Below are 16,720 nucleotides of genomic sequence, written 5' to 3'. Positions count from 1 at the left end.
CCACCGCAGCCGCCGCCGCCGCCGCCGCCGCGGGCTCCTCCGGTGCTCCACGCGCTTTCACCGGAACCGGTACCGCAGTTCTGTCCAGAGCCTGTTCCGGAGCCCTGTCCGAGAGCGACCCCAGAACCAGCCCCAGAACTCCACACTGAAACGGTCCCAGAACCAGATACAGAACCGGCCCCCAAGCCAGCTCCAGAACCAGCCTCAGAACTCGATACGGAACCGATCTTAGAACCAGCCACGGAACCGGCCCCCGAGCGGGCTCCGGAACCAGCCCCAGAACCAGCCACAGAACCAGCCACAGAACCGGCCTCTGAGCCGGCCCCAGTACCAGCCACAGAACCGGCCCCTGAGCCGGCCCCAGAACCAGCCCCAGAACCAGCCACAGAGTCCTGCCCTGAGCCGGCTCCAGAGTCCCGTCCGGAGCCGAGCCCAGCACCACGTCTATTGCAGTGTCCGGTGGTAGCTCCAGAGAAGGGTCCAAAGACATCATCGCCCCGAACGCCAGTGCTGTTCTCCAGTATCAAGGTAAGAAAAAGACCCCCTGGGGCGGGGGGAAAAGAAGTAAAATGAGGCCGAAAGGCTACCGAGCTTGTGGGACTCTGTACCCGAAGCATCCCATTTGGCTGCTGCCACTGACTGGCAAAGATGCGCGGAGAGATGCAGAGGTGGGGGATCGAGGGGCAGTGGGAAATGGTTGGGAGGCGGGCAGCAACATGTGGAAGTGAGAGTGGGCTCGCTGGGGCTAAAAACAGGGGTGATTGCACGGATTGGGAGTCGGAGCAGTTTTCCCCATGCGGAGAAGTGGCAGTGCAGTGAGCGCCTATATCTTGAAAAAGAGGAGGAAGACGTCCCCGGGGAGCGCAAGAGACCTAGAGAAGTATTTCGGGCTGGCCCTGGGTACACAGCGATGGGACTGAGTGGTGGGGATGGCGGAGTGGGGGGGGGGGGGGGCACACCTCTTAGCCGCGGTCACTACCGCAGAGGCCCAAGCTTCGGAGCCGCAGTCGTCAGCTTGGCCACCTCCCTGACACTGGGGAGGGGGTCATTAGTGGGGGCGCAACTGGCGGTGCTCCAAGGAGGTGCCCTGCGCCTCTGTTGGCTGCTGGAAGCTGGTACTCCGGGTGGGGATGAGGGGATGGGCGGCGCCCACGCGCACTGCAGGGGAAGGGCAGGGTTCACTGGGGAGGAGGGGGAGAGCATGCGTGTGTCGAAGCCACCATTCCATCTGTCTGCAGGATTTCCAGGCAGCTAGGTGATATGGTGATGGGCCGCGTCACAAGCAGGCGACTGGTATCCCGCACTGGGGCCAGTTGAATGGTACAGGAGTCCCGGCTTAGAGACACCAAAATAGGACTTGGTATTTGAGAGCGTGTGAATGGAAATCCTCATCTCTTCCAGTCTTCAGAGATGCCTTCCTAAACGTTGCACTTAGCCTGGAGAAGAAGAGTGGAGGATCCTCGCGCACCCGCGGTGGTGGGGGGAGGAGGAAGGTTTTCTGTGTTCTCCTTGGACCCCCGAAACCCCGTTGGCTCTTTGGCAGGAATCTGTTTGTCTTTCTTGCTTTCTCTGTACTCCCCCTACTCTTCCTTTCCCCTAAACTTCGTTCCATGAGACTGTGAATATCATGATAACGTATAGATACACCTTGATTTAGCTTCCGCTGCAGGAAAAAAAAACCACGAAACAAAATGCAGAAACATAAAACATACCACACCAACAATACCCGTCCATCCTGCTGCCTAGCAGGGCGTAGGGACACGACTCTGGAATCCTTCTGCTGTGGAGCGCACACTTGTAGAATGTAGGGGAAGGGGGCAGAACTTGGCATCACGAAATGGAAATGGGACCGTTGGTTGCTTCCTGAATTATGAGTAGGAAGGCTTGAGTTTGCAAAATAACTGCAATGATAAATGATTGAATAAGAGGAAGCCTAAAGCGAAAAGTTTCACAGGGTGAAAAAAAAGTGCAGAGGCTTAAAAATAGATAAAATAAGACTGTAGGAGACTAAGACAAGTTGTTGTTGTTGTTGTTTTAAATCCAACAACCCGGCTCTCTCCAGGGAGGTGGCTCTCCTCCTCCCTGCAGCAATCTCAGGAAAGGAAATGGCAGTGTAGCAAGACACGGACATCACCCTAACCTGGGACTTGCTCTTGTCATTTTGGGAGAGTTTGCAATGAAGCCGATGGGAGGGAGACCAGCAGGGACCACCTAACCTATGGCCTTCTTAAGTGAGATTTGGGGAACCTGGCTCAACACCTGGGGACTTAATTACCGGATGTCCAGCAAATATATGGCCTCTTTGGCCTCTGGTAGACTGACTAGAGGCCAGGAGCTCTAGGGATGAGCCCCGTGACAGGGGGAAAACATGTCCCACGAGCTTAACAGGAAAAATGTCTGTTGCCAGACAGATAAGGAGGATCAAGGTAAAGGGAATCAGGTTAGCTTCCTCTACACAGTGCCCTCTCAGATGTGCTGGGTGACTGACCCATAGGCATTTGGTAGCCCTGGCAGGGGACCAGGACCCCCCCCCCACCAAGGTTTGACTTTGTCCTCTGTAGAGTTAGTCATTTGTCCAGTCATTTATCTTTTAGGATTGGGTTAAGAACCCTGACTATCCGCTAAGAGGGCCATGTAGATGAACCTATCAGTGGCTCTAGATGATTTTGAAGGATGCAAAGGATCTGGGTATATGTTCAGATCCCTGGAAGCCAAAGCCTCTTCAACCCCCTAGGTGTTGCTATGCAATTGCTCTCTGGCTGGGAACATCTGATCTTCAGTGATAGGACTGTTCTCTGTTGCATCCTCCTCAGGCATATAGCACCCACAACCAGCTGACTTGCATCTTAACATTCAAGGCAAACAGGTTGCCATCTTACCTGAGGAGGTGTTGTTCTCAGAAACACACACACACACACACACACACACACACACACACACACTCAGAGATCATAACAAAATACAGCTCTTATCATACAATGAGATCCTACCTGGCAAGGCACAGTCAGTACCAGTAGCATGGAACTAACCTGATAAGTCAAAGGATGAAATGAGCAAAACAAAGTGTTTGAATGTGACTGCAGGTTTCTCCCAGATAATTTTGCTGACTGGTATTGCAGAAGGAAAGAAAGAAGAAAGAAGAAAGAAAGAAAGAAAGAAAGAAAGAAAGAAAGAAAGAAAAAAGAAAAAAAAAGAAGGAAGGAAGGAAGGAAGGAAGGAAGAAAAGTCAACATCTTCCAGTTTGGAGTCTGCTCTTTTCAGGTTTCAGAACCTGTTGGTTGCAAATCCATGCCAATCATGAAGGTAGAGACTGAGAAAACGGGGCTCATGTGTCTTTCCAAATAGATACCAAGATAACATAATCTTATGAACCAAACCTGTCTATTTCCTTCCTTTCTAAAATGTTTTGATTTCTAGGAAATGAGCTGTAGTCTCCCACCTGGTGGCAGTAAGTGTAAGTAAGGATGTGTGAATTGGTTCTTTAACAATGTCATGACTCCTTGGGGGGGTGGGGAGTGGGGCTTAAATGAAGGGTACTGTATTTGTTTCTCTCCCCTCAGTTGTGGTTGAAGAAAGATAGCTTATGTTTTTATTAATTGGGTGTAACTAGCTATGAAATTATAACCACATCATACAGGTGATCAATGAAAATCTGAAAAGAAATACAGTTTTGTGGCCTTTATTTTTTTGGGGGGAGGGGTATGTGCTAATAGATCAATTACCAGTTACCATTACACCCCAAACCATAACAGAGCAGTTTCCTGGTATTTCTTTGCACACACTTTCTTCCAAAGTAGCAAGCATTTGTTTATAGGATATCTGGTAATTCTTACCTAAATACTTTATCATTTTACTTATTTCTGAGCTTCTCAAAGGTAGATACTCTTTCCCTCTCAGTGCCTAGTACAATTCAGCCCTCCCTATTTTTGCTCAGTAAACATTTACTGAAGCTTGAAACCTATCAATTCCATTTCCAGCGAGATGTAGAGACTGTTGCTGTGAATGAATAAACATGCATTCTCATTGATTTCAGAGTAAGAAGTAAATGATTATTTAAATAGCCTGGAATATAAAATAAATAAATAAATAGCCTGGAATATATAGCCTCTAAAGAAATGCAGTCTTTCCCTTTTCAGAATGGATGTTAGAGCCATAATTAACAAGCAAATTACCAACAATTAAAAAAAATGTTTGGAAAGTGTCCTTATCCCTTGCAGTCCCAGCAACAGCAGACTAATGATGATGTTGTGGGTTTCAGGGGTAATATATTTTTTCCTAAGTGAATAGAATATCTGCAATGACTATAAACAGCTTTGGGATTGTAGGATCGAATGTTTAACCTGTTGAAGGTCAAGATGAAATTATTTTCTTTCCTTTTAGGCTCTTTCCCTCCTCTTTGCCAGGTTTTGATGAAACTATCTGATTTATTTGATATATTCTGAGAGCTCCTGAGCATTTGCGGCAGTATGTTCTAGAAAAGATAATGAGATATTTGGTCAGTGGTCTTTCCTGAGAATACAATTCTTATGTGTTTATTAAAATCTCTGACTGGGGCTTCTGCACATCTGCAGCCCAAAAGGAAAGGCTGATCCATTTCCCAAAGTGCTCCCAAGGAAAAGAGGAAAATCCATAGAAGCCAGGAAGCCATTCAGGGATATTATAATAAGGATTAGATAATCCTGCTAGTATGGCCCTTTACAGTTTGCAGAATGCTTTCCTCTGCATTAACTCTTATTTCCCTGAAGAAGGCAGCAGGGTGGGAGAAGGGAAAAATAAAACTTGACACCTAGTATAATTATTAATTTATCTAATGTGGATTTTTGAAAGTATCCAAAATAGGGCTTTCTGTGACACATAAGAGCCTCATTTGTCTAAGAAGAATCTTTAAGCTGACATTCCATCAGCCTGGAATTTGTTCAAAGCAGCAATTGCTGTTCCCAGTCTGATGCTCCCAGCAGGGGCCACCCTAGAACAGGAGCCTGAGAAGGAAGGATAAGAGGCACAAAACCCTGAACCTATTATTCCCAAAGAAGACCTTTTTCTGGAAAGAAAATAAATAGAAATTCTGCTAGGGATAGGGTGCCCAACCTTTCCAAAGACTGCTGACTGTAATTCCCTCTACGGAAAAAAAAAATTATTTCAAGGATTAAAAAAAGAAAGCATCCATTCCTAAAGGGAGATGCCCCACCCTCACCAAAGCAAATAAACCTTATTCTCAAAATAGAAAAACAGGGGCGCCTGGGTGGCGCAGTCGGTTAAGCGTCCGACTTCAGCCAGGTCACGATCTCACGGTCCGTGAGTTCGAGCCCCGCGTCAGGCTCTGGGCTGATGGCTCAGAGCCTGGAGCCTGTTTCCGATTCTGTGTCTCCCTCTCTCTCTGCCCCTCCCCCGTTCATGCTCTGTCTCTCTCTGTCCCAAAAATAAATAAACGTTGAAAAAAAATTTAAAAAAAAAATAGAAAAACAAATATACGAATTAAAAAAGAAGAAGAAAGGAACAGTGACCCCAGATAATGAAACTTATCCCTCCCCTAAAAATTATTTTAAGAAAAAAAAAGAAATTCTAAAGGGAGGTGTTCCTCACTCTCATCAAAACCCATGAAACTTATGTCCCCAAGAGGAAAATTAAAGAGAAAAAGAGAGAAATCACCTCAAGGTAAACAGTATTTCTAACCTTTAAAAAAATTATGAAATTTATAAACTTTATTTCCACCTCACGTCTCATTCTGAACCCCTTGCAAAAGTTATGGGGGCAAAAATAAATCTCCCAAAGGGGAGGTATACCAGTCTCACCAAATCTCCCTAATGTTATTTCTTCCAATTACATGAAATGTCCAGAATAGGCAAATTCTTAGAGACTGAAAGTAGATTAGTGGTAGCCTGCGGGTTGGGGTAAGAGGAAGAGGGGAAGTGTGGGTAATGGCTAAAGGGTACAGGGTTTCTTTGGAAGGATGATAAAAATCTTCTGAAATTAGATAGCAGTGATGATTGCATGACTCTGTGAATATGCTAAAAAACACTCACTTTGTACACTTGAAAATGGTGAATTGTGTGATATGTGAATTATATATCAATTTTAAAAACTAAGTAAAAGGAAGGTCACTCCTCCAGCTGCAACATACTGGACCTACTATCTTCCCACAAATAAACAAAGGAATAAATGAATACATAAGCAAAAAAAGACATTTATCAAAAAGAACTAAAAGGAAGATCCTCTTAAAGGCAGGGCCTCCAACCTCAACAAGGAAAAGAACATTTATTCACCCCCCAATTTTTTCTCTTTGGGAAAAACAAACAAAAAGGAAATCTTTTTAAGTGTTGATACTTTCAAAATCATCAAGGTCATAGATGAAACTTAACCAATCCTTCCATCCCAGAAACACACAAACATTTTAACAAACAAAAGAAATATTAAAGGACAGAGTCCCTGATCATACCAAACATCCTGAATTTTTAATTTCCAGAAAAGGAAAAAAAAAAGAAAAGAAATAAATCCTTCCCCTGCCAAGGGGAGAAGCCCCATCATCACCAAAGCACATGAACCTATCCTCCAAATACAATTTTAAGATTTAAAAGAAAAATCAATAATGGAAAGGCATGTATGTTGGGGGGGGGGATAATATTAATGAAATGAAAATGAAATCCTCTTAAAGAGAAGTGCTCCATCTACACAAAGACACATGAACTATTCTGTCAAGATACAGAAAAAAAAATGCAAATTTTTTAAAAAGAAAAATTAAAAGGAAATCCTTTTATGGATGATCTGAATTTATTCAAACTCCAAAACTTGATTGTTAATATAGGAAATTTAAAAATTGGAAGTATAAATATTTTCAAAAAGAAACCTCCTTTTTAGAGAATAAAAATGCCTCAAAACCCACCAAAGTCCCTGAACATTTTTCTCCAAAAAAATTAAATAAGTAAAAAATTAAAAAAAAAAAAAAGAAAAAAGAAAGAGAGCAAAGGAGAGACCAAAGGGGAGGTGGAAGGAGAGGGAGCGAGGGGGAGGATAGGAAGGGGTAGAGAGTGAGGGAATGAGATGCAGAAGAAAATAAATTAAGGGATGATTTTTAAAAGAAAGAAATTTTCCTCAGGAAAGGTGCACCAGTTCTTTATTGTCCATGAAGTGTATTATTCCTGATGATCAACCCACTCTACCTCCCACAAAAAGGAGAAAAAAAGAAAACCTCACAAAATCTCTTTCTAAAGCTTATTCAAGGGGAGATGCCCCCAACCCCACCCAAACCCAGGAAACTTATTTATATTCCAGCCTTCAAGTATTTTTTAATGAAATAAAAGAAAAAGGAAGTCTTTTACAGAAAGATGCTCCCAATCTTATTTCTTCCAAATAAATTGCTCATTTCACAGAAAATGAAAGAAAGGAAACCCCCTTTAGGAGGGCTCCCAACCTCACTGAAACCAGTGGCCCTTATAGTTTCTCCCTACAAAACTTAGATTTATAAAAATGGAAGTCCTCCAAACCTAAAGAGGTGTGCTCCCACAACCCAACCAAAAGCAAGGGACTTTTTTACCCAGAGATTTTTTAAAAGGAAAATCCACCCATCATAAAAGAAGCCTTCAACTTCACTAAAATCAATAGACCTATTCCTCTCCACATCCACAAGGAAAACAAAACCAGAAAAGAACTGTAAGAGGAAAAGAAATTCTCCTAACCTTAGGCAAGTTGGCCATCATCTCACCAACATCGTTAAACTTTATTCCCCTAAAGAGATTTTTTAAAGAAAGAGGGGAAAAAAGAGGGGAGAGAAAAGCCTGTCTTTTAGGAAAAAGTGCTCTCCACACCTACCCCACTCTAAAGACTAGGAAAGTTATACAAAGAAAGGGTAATATCATTCTAGAACCATGCCAATGAACCTTAAATTGAGAACCTGAAGACAAAGGGTAGTAAATGTTTAATCCCCAGCTGGTTTCCCTCTGCTCCAACTCCAGCCCATTTCTGGTTACCTTCCCCATCAGCCAGTCAGGCTGTGCACTCCAGAAAGGCAAACTCTGCCCATGGAAAATAGAATTACGAGGGAGGCAAACCATAATAGACTCTTATAGAGAAAAAACTGAGGAAGGAGTGGGGGAGAGAGGAAATTGGGTGATGGGCATTGAGGAGGGCACTTGTTTGGATGAGCACTGGGTGTTGTATGTAAGCAATGAATCATGGGGATCCACTCCCAAAGTCAAGAACACACTGTATACACTGTATGTTAGTTAACTTGACAATAATTTAAATATATATATATATATATATATATATATATATATACACACACACACACACACATCAGGTTCTGTGCTGACAGGGTGGAGCTTGCTTAAGATTCTCTCTCTCTCTCTCTCTCTCTCTCTCTCTTTCTCTCTCTCCCTTGCCCTCTCCCTTTCTCCCTCTCTCTGCTTCTCCCCTGCTTGTGTTCTCTTTCTCTCTCAAAAATAAATAAATAAACTTAAAAATTTAAAAAAACTTCCAAAATGTAAATAAAAATTACGCAGCACCCCACCACTCAAGATGAAGTATCAAGAGATAATTAATATTTTGTTGTTTTCCATTGATTTTCTCTGAATATGTGCTTATATATCTTATAGTCTACAGTAGTAAGACTTTAGGGAAATGTACAATTGTGTCTCAGGCTCTCCTCCTCCCCCTACCTGTTACCTCCCTGACTTAATTATTAGATCATGTGCTGCGTTGTTCTACATTGTATTTAGGAAACAATTGTTAATTTTAGCTTAAAGTTTATCTAGTCAAACACCTGTATGATCTGATTGATAAACATAAGCTGAAAACATAACTGTTCAGAGACGTGATTGCAATGTAAAGCAATGAAAGTACACACTTTATGTAGACAAACCTTGTGTCTACACTAGCGAATGTTGCATATACAATTGGCAGTGTGATCTCACATTTACTTACTGCACTTTCTATGACATCCAGATTTCATTTGTCCTGATAGCTTTTGTGATTTGGACTTGAAGAAGGAGACCCTAAGCAAAATCCACCCTCTTCCCACTGTTAAATTCCCAAAAAGAAAATCTAAATTTAAATTTCTAAGACTCAGTTGGGTCACTTTTCACCACATGCAAAAATGTACTAATGGCTTTGTCTCTTTAACACACAGTTACCAACCATGCTCTTTCAGGTTGCTCTTACCCAGAAGGGAAATACTTTCCTGTGAGAACATTACCAACAATTATGAGGAGATAGAATATTCATTCAGCTTTCATTAGCCAACTGTGTGGTAGAAAATTGAGCGAGTTAATAAACCATATACAATCCAACCAAGGTTGAATCAGTAATTTAACAGGCAAGTATAATGTGGTATTGAGTAAGATCAGAGTCTTCAGCCTCTTCTGTAGCACTTAGAGATTTTCATCTTCCAAAGCATTTCAGGCATTTGTTGGTTAAGCCTTTTTCCTTAAAGAGCCTTATAAAAGAGATTTCCGACCCTGAGGACAGTGATTCCCACCCTCTTGTTTTCCTCCTAGCACAGGGCATGGCACATGTTACCAGGGGATTCTGAAAGATAAGCGTGATGCTCCAACCCAGAGTTTTGCTGAATTCTTCTGAAACAAGAGGCAGTGGGCATGAGGAATGAGCCTGCCCCTGCCTCCAGGAGTAGGAGGGCGATGGAAGCACTGCTTGCAGGCTCAACTAAGAAATTCCAGAATCCTGGATGTTCATTCATTTGCCCTCTCCTGCAGCTAATGTCTCTACCTGGGATTTTGCAGTTTGAGACAGGAAATGAAAGGTACCCACTGAGTACAAAATTGTTAATCTCTTTGGCTATGAGTAGAGACACTTGAAACCAAGAGAGTTTTTATTAACTTGGGCTCTGTCAATTGAGTCCCCCACTCTCCTGAATCCAGCTCCAGCATCACAGCACCATCCTCTGAACCCCACCTCTAACAGTAGTCCCTGCTTACTTTAATTGTTAATTTTCCTTCAATAAGTGTCATTTGCATTTATTATGTACCTTGAACATACTATTTCATGGCTTATTACATCACCATGTGTGTCCCTTCCAGTATAAAAGAAAAATGTGATGTACCTTTATTAAAACAGCTAAGCATAAACAGCAAAGAGGAAAGTAAATCAAGCTACAAAACAAGATTATTGATTTCAGAAAATTAACAAGTTTGTGCCTTCTCACTAACCTCAATTAATGCTTACTGTGACTGTTTCCATCCTGCCAGGCTTCAGTGGAACATAACTTTTCTCTTACTCAGAATTTGGATATTGCTGTCCCTTTCTCACTCCTTCACCTTACTCTGCTTGACTGTCAAGACAATTAAAATGATAATTTTGGCATTGCCATGGTCTCTTTTGCTTTAACTTACTCAACTTGCTGACTAGACCACCAGGGCATTTTTAAAAAAAATTTTTTTTGGTTTCACGCGGAATCAAAGCACCCATTTAGTGGCTCACTTGATGGTTTTGTTAGTATATTGCTTTTCACTGGTGAGTTGTCTTTCTACAAATTCCTGGAAAAACCTTTTGTTGCCTTTCCATCGTCCCTCATCAGCACTAAATTTTTTGAGTTCCTCCATCTCATCTTCTAATGGTGAAAAAAAAAAAAAAAACATAGACACTCCCAGGCAGCTTGAAAGTTTGCTTGCTTTTGTTTGTTTGTTTGTTTTTTGTTTGTTTTGTATCCAGTACAGTAAGGCATCATTTTGAACTACACATAGACATATCTGTCAGTTAGCTCACTAAATGTTCAATAATCACGTAATTGGTATATAAAATGCTTTACAAGAGGCATCTGGGTGTGGCTCAGTCTGTTGAGCATCCTACTCTTGATTTCCGCTGAGGTTGTGATCTTGCAGTTCGTGGGTTGGAGCCAGCCCCATATGGGTCTCTATGCTGACAGGGTGGAGCCTGCTTGTGATTCTCTCTCTCCTATCTCTTTCAAAATAAATAAGTAATTTTTTAACAATTAAAAAAAATGTTTTACAATATGATACATATTTGGAGGATTGTTACATGGGTATTTTAGAGTACTTTACTGATATTTGGGGAAATTAGTTGAGGGTTCCAAGATGAAATGGGAATGCATTATTATTTTTTCAATGTAGAATAATGAAATAAATTTTCCCTATCCAAAATTCACTATTCAATAAGTTTTCAGGGGTGGATTAGATTCATATATGAGGGGGACTACATGATAGAAAATTCATTTTTATTGAAGAAATTTAGGGGAAAAATAAAGAAGTTGTTTGAGGTAAGTGGGAACAATATATCCTCCTCAAGCCTAGAGAAAATCAGAATTAAATTAAGCACTGACAGTATCAAGTAGAAGTGAGGTTATCCCTAAATTGGGCAGGTGAGGCCAAGGTCTACAGACAGAAGAATGAGGCCCTGCACAGTATCTGGAGTTGGAAAAAATGGCCATTCTAATAGAATCATAAAGACTGAAATAATATGGAAAATAAAGTGGATGGCAAAGTCCTATTAAAACTTTGAAGTAAACTGACAAAACTGTGTATATTATCCTAATGATGAGATACAACCATTGGAGGGCTGTTGACTAGCAAAATAACATGGCTGAAGCAGAGGATTGGCTGATGGGTATATACTTAAAAACTAACTTCCAATTTCTTTGTATGCCAAATTCCAAATCAAACTACTAAAGCTAAAAGTGAAAGAAAAGAATTACATTATCTAGTACCCTTTTTCTACTGTTTTGGGCTTTCTTTGACCCACACTATACTTTTGTAAGCATCTGGTCCGCTTTCTCTATGATATTTTTTTTTCTATTTTATATCACAGAGTTTTGTACAGCAAAAGTAAGAAGCCAGTATGGAAATCCAGTGAAATCTTTTATCTTCAGTGTTGTAGACCCATGGAAATTCTAAGAAGGGCCGTTGGGGATCAGCTGTCCTAGTATGTTTATTTATTTATTTTTTGGCCTAGTATGTTTAAAACCTCTTTAGCAATAGAATCTTTTTAATGTTTTTCTCAATAAAATTTTAAATGAAAGCCTAATATTTAATATAAATACAAGAAGTATTTCATTAGTCCTTTCCTTTTATGCTAAAATGGGTTTGTAACTGATGTACCTTTCTAATTATTTATTTTAAGCTAAGAGGAGGGGTGCCTGGGTGGCTCAGTTGGTTAGGCGTCCGACTTCAGCGCTGGTCATGATCCCACCCTTCATGGGTTCAAGCCCCGTGTAGGGCTCTGTACTGAGAGCCTGAAGCCTGCTTCCAATTTTGTGTCTCCCTCTCCCTCTGCCCCTCCCCTGCTTGCACTCTCTCTGTCTCCCAAAAATAAATAAATATTTTTAAAAATTTAAGCTAAGAGGAAAATGATTTTGCATTCCCAGTTTATTATGGCTTCTTAGCAAAGCACTGGTGATGTAAGAACACATTGAATATGAAAAAGAAGCAAGTCACAGTTTAAAATTTGGCCTAAAATATTCCAGAAATTAATAATATTCTCCTGGAAACATGGCCATTCTGGAAAGTTCCTCCCTTCCCTGACCCCAGGTAAGTGTTACAATAGGCCTCATTAAATGGGTTGTCATAATATGCATTGTCTTTGTTTATAGGAACATTTTTATTATGGGGGATTGTGTTCTTGGCCAAGGACACTACACCAAGTAAATTGTAGATATAATTAAAAATATGTAGTAAAAGCTAATATATAACTATAAGCTTCTGTAATAATTTAAAACAGCAAAATTATTCCATGTCCTATAAAATAGGCATAAATGTACCATATAGGTTGATTTTGTAAGGGGTCCTAATGTACTATAAAGTGTACATGCAGCACATAAAAGATCCAAGTCTACATAAATTTAACCTATTGTTATTATTTATTTAAAATTTATACTCTGCCTGCATCCAGAAAGGGTATGAAGTAGCCTATAAAATTAAACACATATAAAACAGGACAATTAAGCACAAATAAAAACAGGACAAAACCAATTCAAAGCAGTGGTGAATGAGACTTTAAACTAATATATGATAGTTATAATAAACCCTAATTATACATTTAATTAGCAGTACTTTTGTTAGCTGCCTTTGTTGGTTGAAGAACTTCGGGGAATGATTTGAGTTACTCAGACCTCTTAAAGTTGGTATCCAAGGAAGTTTGAGCTGATGCCTCATTTTTATGTGATACATATTCCTGTAGCAAGCTGCAGCAACCACAGAATGAAGAACTAAAAGTTGCCAGGATTGTGTTACAGGTGCTAATTAACTGTCCTAGAAAGCTGCGGTTTGGGTTATTTTGGTGTGCTTGCATTTTTCTAATATCATAGGCAGGTATCTGTGAGGCATGTAAGTATGGAACTTCCTCAAATAAAATAGTATTTCAAATAAAATTTCTCAAATAAATCCAAATGGTACTGTGTAGCCAGGGGTTCACTAGTTTGGACTCTTTCTTAGATTGGGAGTTACTTCGCATTGGTTCTAGTCATAATTCCACTCTGCATAGCTGTGCAATATGGGGCAAATTGCTTAATCTTTTCATGGCTTAGCTTTTGTGTCTTTTAAATGAAGCCAATAATGTGCTGCTGACTCAGCTCAGCCATCTCCTCTAGCAAGTCTTCACTGGTATCCCATCTAGGTTAGGTGCCCTTCCTCTGTGCTCCCATAGCACCCTACACAAACATCTGCTTCTCAATTGCCATATAATATTGAGATTAATAGCTTGTGTATCCGATTAGGGCTATAAGGATAAGACCCTCAGGGCCCAACATACAGCCTGCCACTCAATAAATTGTGGTGGAACTGCTTTATAAAAATATCATAGAGGTTCATGGAGAAATTAGATCTAAAACACATAAGTTTATTATTTTTTTGAGAGAGAGAGCGAGCATGCAAGTGGGGGAGGAGGGGAGAGAGAGAGAGAGAGAGAGAGAGAATCCAAAACATGCCCCATACTGTCAGCATGGAGCCTGACATGGGGCTCAAACTCATGAACCACAGGATCATGACCTGAGCCGAAATAAAATCAAGTCAGATGCTTAAACAACTAAGCCACCCAGGCATCCCTAAAACGTATATTAAAAATAAAAAATGTGCAAATGCTACCTTATTTTAGTATCATTTGTATATGTGCCATGATATTTGCTGCCATCACTTTCTGTATTCAGGTATGCAGAGGAGTTTTGATATAGTCGCCCCTCAATAAAATGGACTTAGCTATTCAAGTGCATTACCAGTAGGTGATACTAGGCAGGGCTGCCTCATATCCTCCCAGAGGGTTGTAATTTTTTCTAACTCATACAGAGGTACCCTACTCATTAGGAGCAGCCCTATATTGATCATGTGGTCTTGAATTATTAGTCTTTGGTCATAAACATAGTTAATTCTGGTGAAAATGAGAATGAGTTATTTAGCCAGTCATTTTAAAAATGCAAATTCCTTAAAACACTCAAGTAGAGCAACACTAAAAAATATCATTCTTAAGTGTAGTATATGGAGAGAAGGGTTAAACATAGCTAGATACCATTTGGTACCCTTTTCACTATCTTAACTATTAATCAGAATTTAATCTATGTATGGTATTCTTTTCACATTAATTGAAAAGTTCCTGATTCATTACCTTGGTGTCAAATTTCTCCTGTAGCTGGAACTAGAAATTGGAGCTAGGTGTCAATGTTCCAAGGCTCTCCCTTTCTTGTGAGGACTAAGAAGAAACAAATAAGCTTTGATGTCCCCTTAGCAGTCCAAATTTTCTTCCAAAATAGCTTACAGGAAAAGCCTTAACTTGTTTTACCAATACCTGTAATCAGATCAGCACCCTGATCTTGAAAATGATTTGATCAGGAAAGAGAATATGGAGTCTCTACTTAGACACAGGAAACTCTAACAGCTATCTTTTTTCCAAACAAAAGGAACAACTTTTCCCTTAAATAAGATAGACAACTTCTATCTTTTTTAAGAATAGCAACTGGGAAAGATCAGCACATAAAGTTGTACAGTCTGTACAGTATATGAGGCTGCCATCTCTAAGGGGACACGTTTCACAAAGTAAGCCATAAAGATATATATATTTATTGTAACAATTTTCCTGAAGATGGCAGCCAAGTACCTTGTGCTAACAAAATTGGTATATTATGACAATTTTCTGACAAATGGAAGTAAAATACCTTTAGCAAATGGTACCTTTTCCTGATGTGCCCAATAGTGTGTTATGGGCTGATCCTGCTACTAATTCCTTACATTTAAATACAATGTCCCTCTTAGCAACTCCCTAGATGCCTGTACCCTATATGCTCAGAACCAATTTCAAAAAGTACCTATTTTATTCCACATCACATTTAACCTGAACATCATTTTAAAACAGAAATCTGCAACAAGGGTTTGAAAAAGGAATTTACAGGGGTACAGGAATAGGCAGGCATACATCCATAGATGCACACTGGTACATTCACTCCCAGGAACATACCCAAGTATATATATTCCAGTAGCTGAACAGCCTGGTAAGTAGGTGTACACACACACACACACACACACACGCGCGCGTGCGCACGCACACAAATACAGACTTTGCTGGACATTAAAGCATAAAAAGGAGGAGACTCTGGCTGCTTGCCAAGTTTTCCTATTTAACTTATTTTTAGCCTGTCTCACTCCTACAGGTCATGAGTTCCCTAAAGTTTACATGCTCTTATGAGAGTTCAAGTCATCAAACCTTTCTAAGGAGTTGTTAGTGACAAAGAACTGTGCTAAATAGATACGGCAAGCCACTCAGTCTTGGAAGGTTGTTTGAAGGTGAGATCTCAAATGTGTCTGAAGATTAGGTAGGACTTTGATAGGCAAAAATGAAAAAAAGAGACAAAAGGCAGAGGGAATATCCTAAGCATAGGCATGGAAGAGGTAGAAAGGGCAATGCTCTAAGAATCCCACAAAGACTAGATATGGTAGAAACTTTTATTGAATCAGGAAGAAAGGCTGAAGGAACTAGGTGGGAACTAAAATGCAGAGGGCCTTGAATGCCAGGTGAAGGAATGTGTGTTCTATTCCATAAACAGTGGAGAATCATGGAAGGTTTTTGATTGGGAGTACCATGACTAGGTTTAGATTTAAGAAAACTACCAATATATAGAATGGATTAGATAGGAAGACTCTAGAGAATGGGACATCAGTCTAGGCAAGAGATGTTGAGGACCTAAGGCAATCAGTATGGGAAGAAATAGAAGAGATGCTGATAAGATTTGGTTTGAAATCGGTTGGATGTGGATGATGGGGGAGAGATGAGTAGAAGATGATTCTAAACTTTCGAGTCTGGAGTTGTTAGAATTATAGAGAAGACAGGGACAAGAGCAGGCTTAGATAGTAACTAAAGGAAGATTATGAGTTCAGTTTTGGATAATTTGAGTTAGAGGTATTGTTAAGCCCTGTGCTCAAGACAGTGATTATAGAAAGGCAAGAACTTAAGAGTTAGAGGGCTGTTCCCCTGATCCTGGATTGAAAACAATGAAATGAAATAAATAGAATCAGATAATGGAAGAGAGACAAATGGAGACAAATACTGTTAGGGAAAATAGGCAGAGAAAAGATATTAATTTAGAAGCTGAATTACTATAAAAGAAGGGAGAAAGAAGAGAATGTGTATTTTTTTAAAAACTATTGTTTTTTTAAACCAAGGATTACTTTATTTTTTAAGTTTGTTTGTTTACTTATTTATTTATTTATTTATTTTTAATTTTTTTTAATATATGAAATTTATTGTCAAATTGGTTTCCATACAACACCCAGTG

General features: G+C 40.2%; 1 protein-coding gene across 1 annotated transcript in view; it reads left to right on the top strand.

Annotated features, from left to right (window-relative positions):
• DGKK (diacylglycerol kinase kappa) overlaps nucleotides 1–16,720 on the top strand; it is a 173,529-nt gene that overhangs the window by 506 nt on the left and 156,303 nt on the right. The window contains exon 2 of the mRNA XM_040468943.1: nucleotides 10–528. Within this exon, the coding sequence (XP_040324877.1) occupies nucleotides 10–528 (519 nt within the window). The remainder of the gene's footprint in view (nucleotides 1–9; nucleotides 529–16,720) is intronic.

This window comes from Herpailurus yagouaroundi, unplaced genomic scaffold, assembly GCF_014898765.1.
Source record: "Herpailurus yagouaroundi ecotype Mexico unplaced genomic scaffold, PumYag 67793, whole genome shotgun sequence".
In the NCBI taxonomy this organism is placed as follows: domain Eukaryota; kingdom Metazoa; phylum Chordata; class Mammalia; order Carnivora; family Felidae; genus Herpailurus; species Herpailurus yagouaroundi.
Note: the sequence above shows the minus strand (reverse complement) of the source record. Positions and strands in the feature narration are given on the sequence as shown.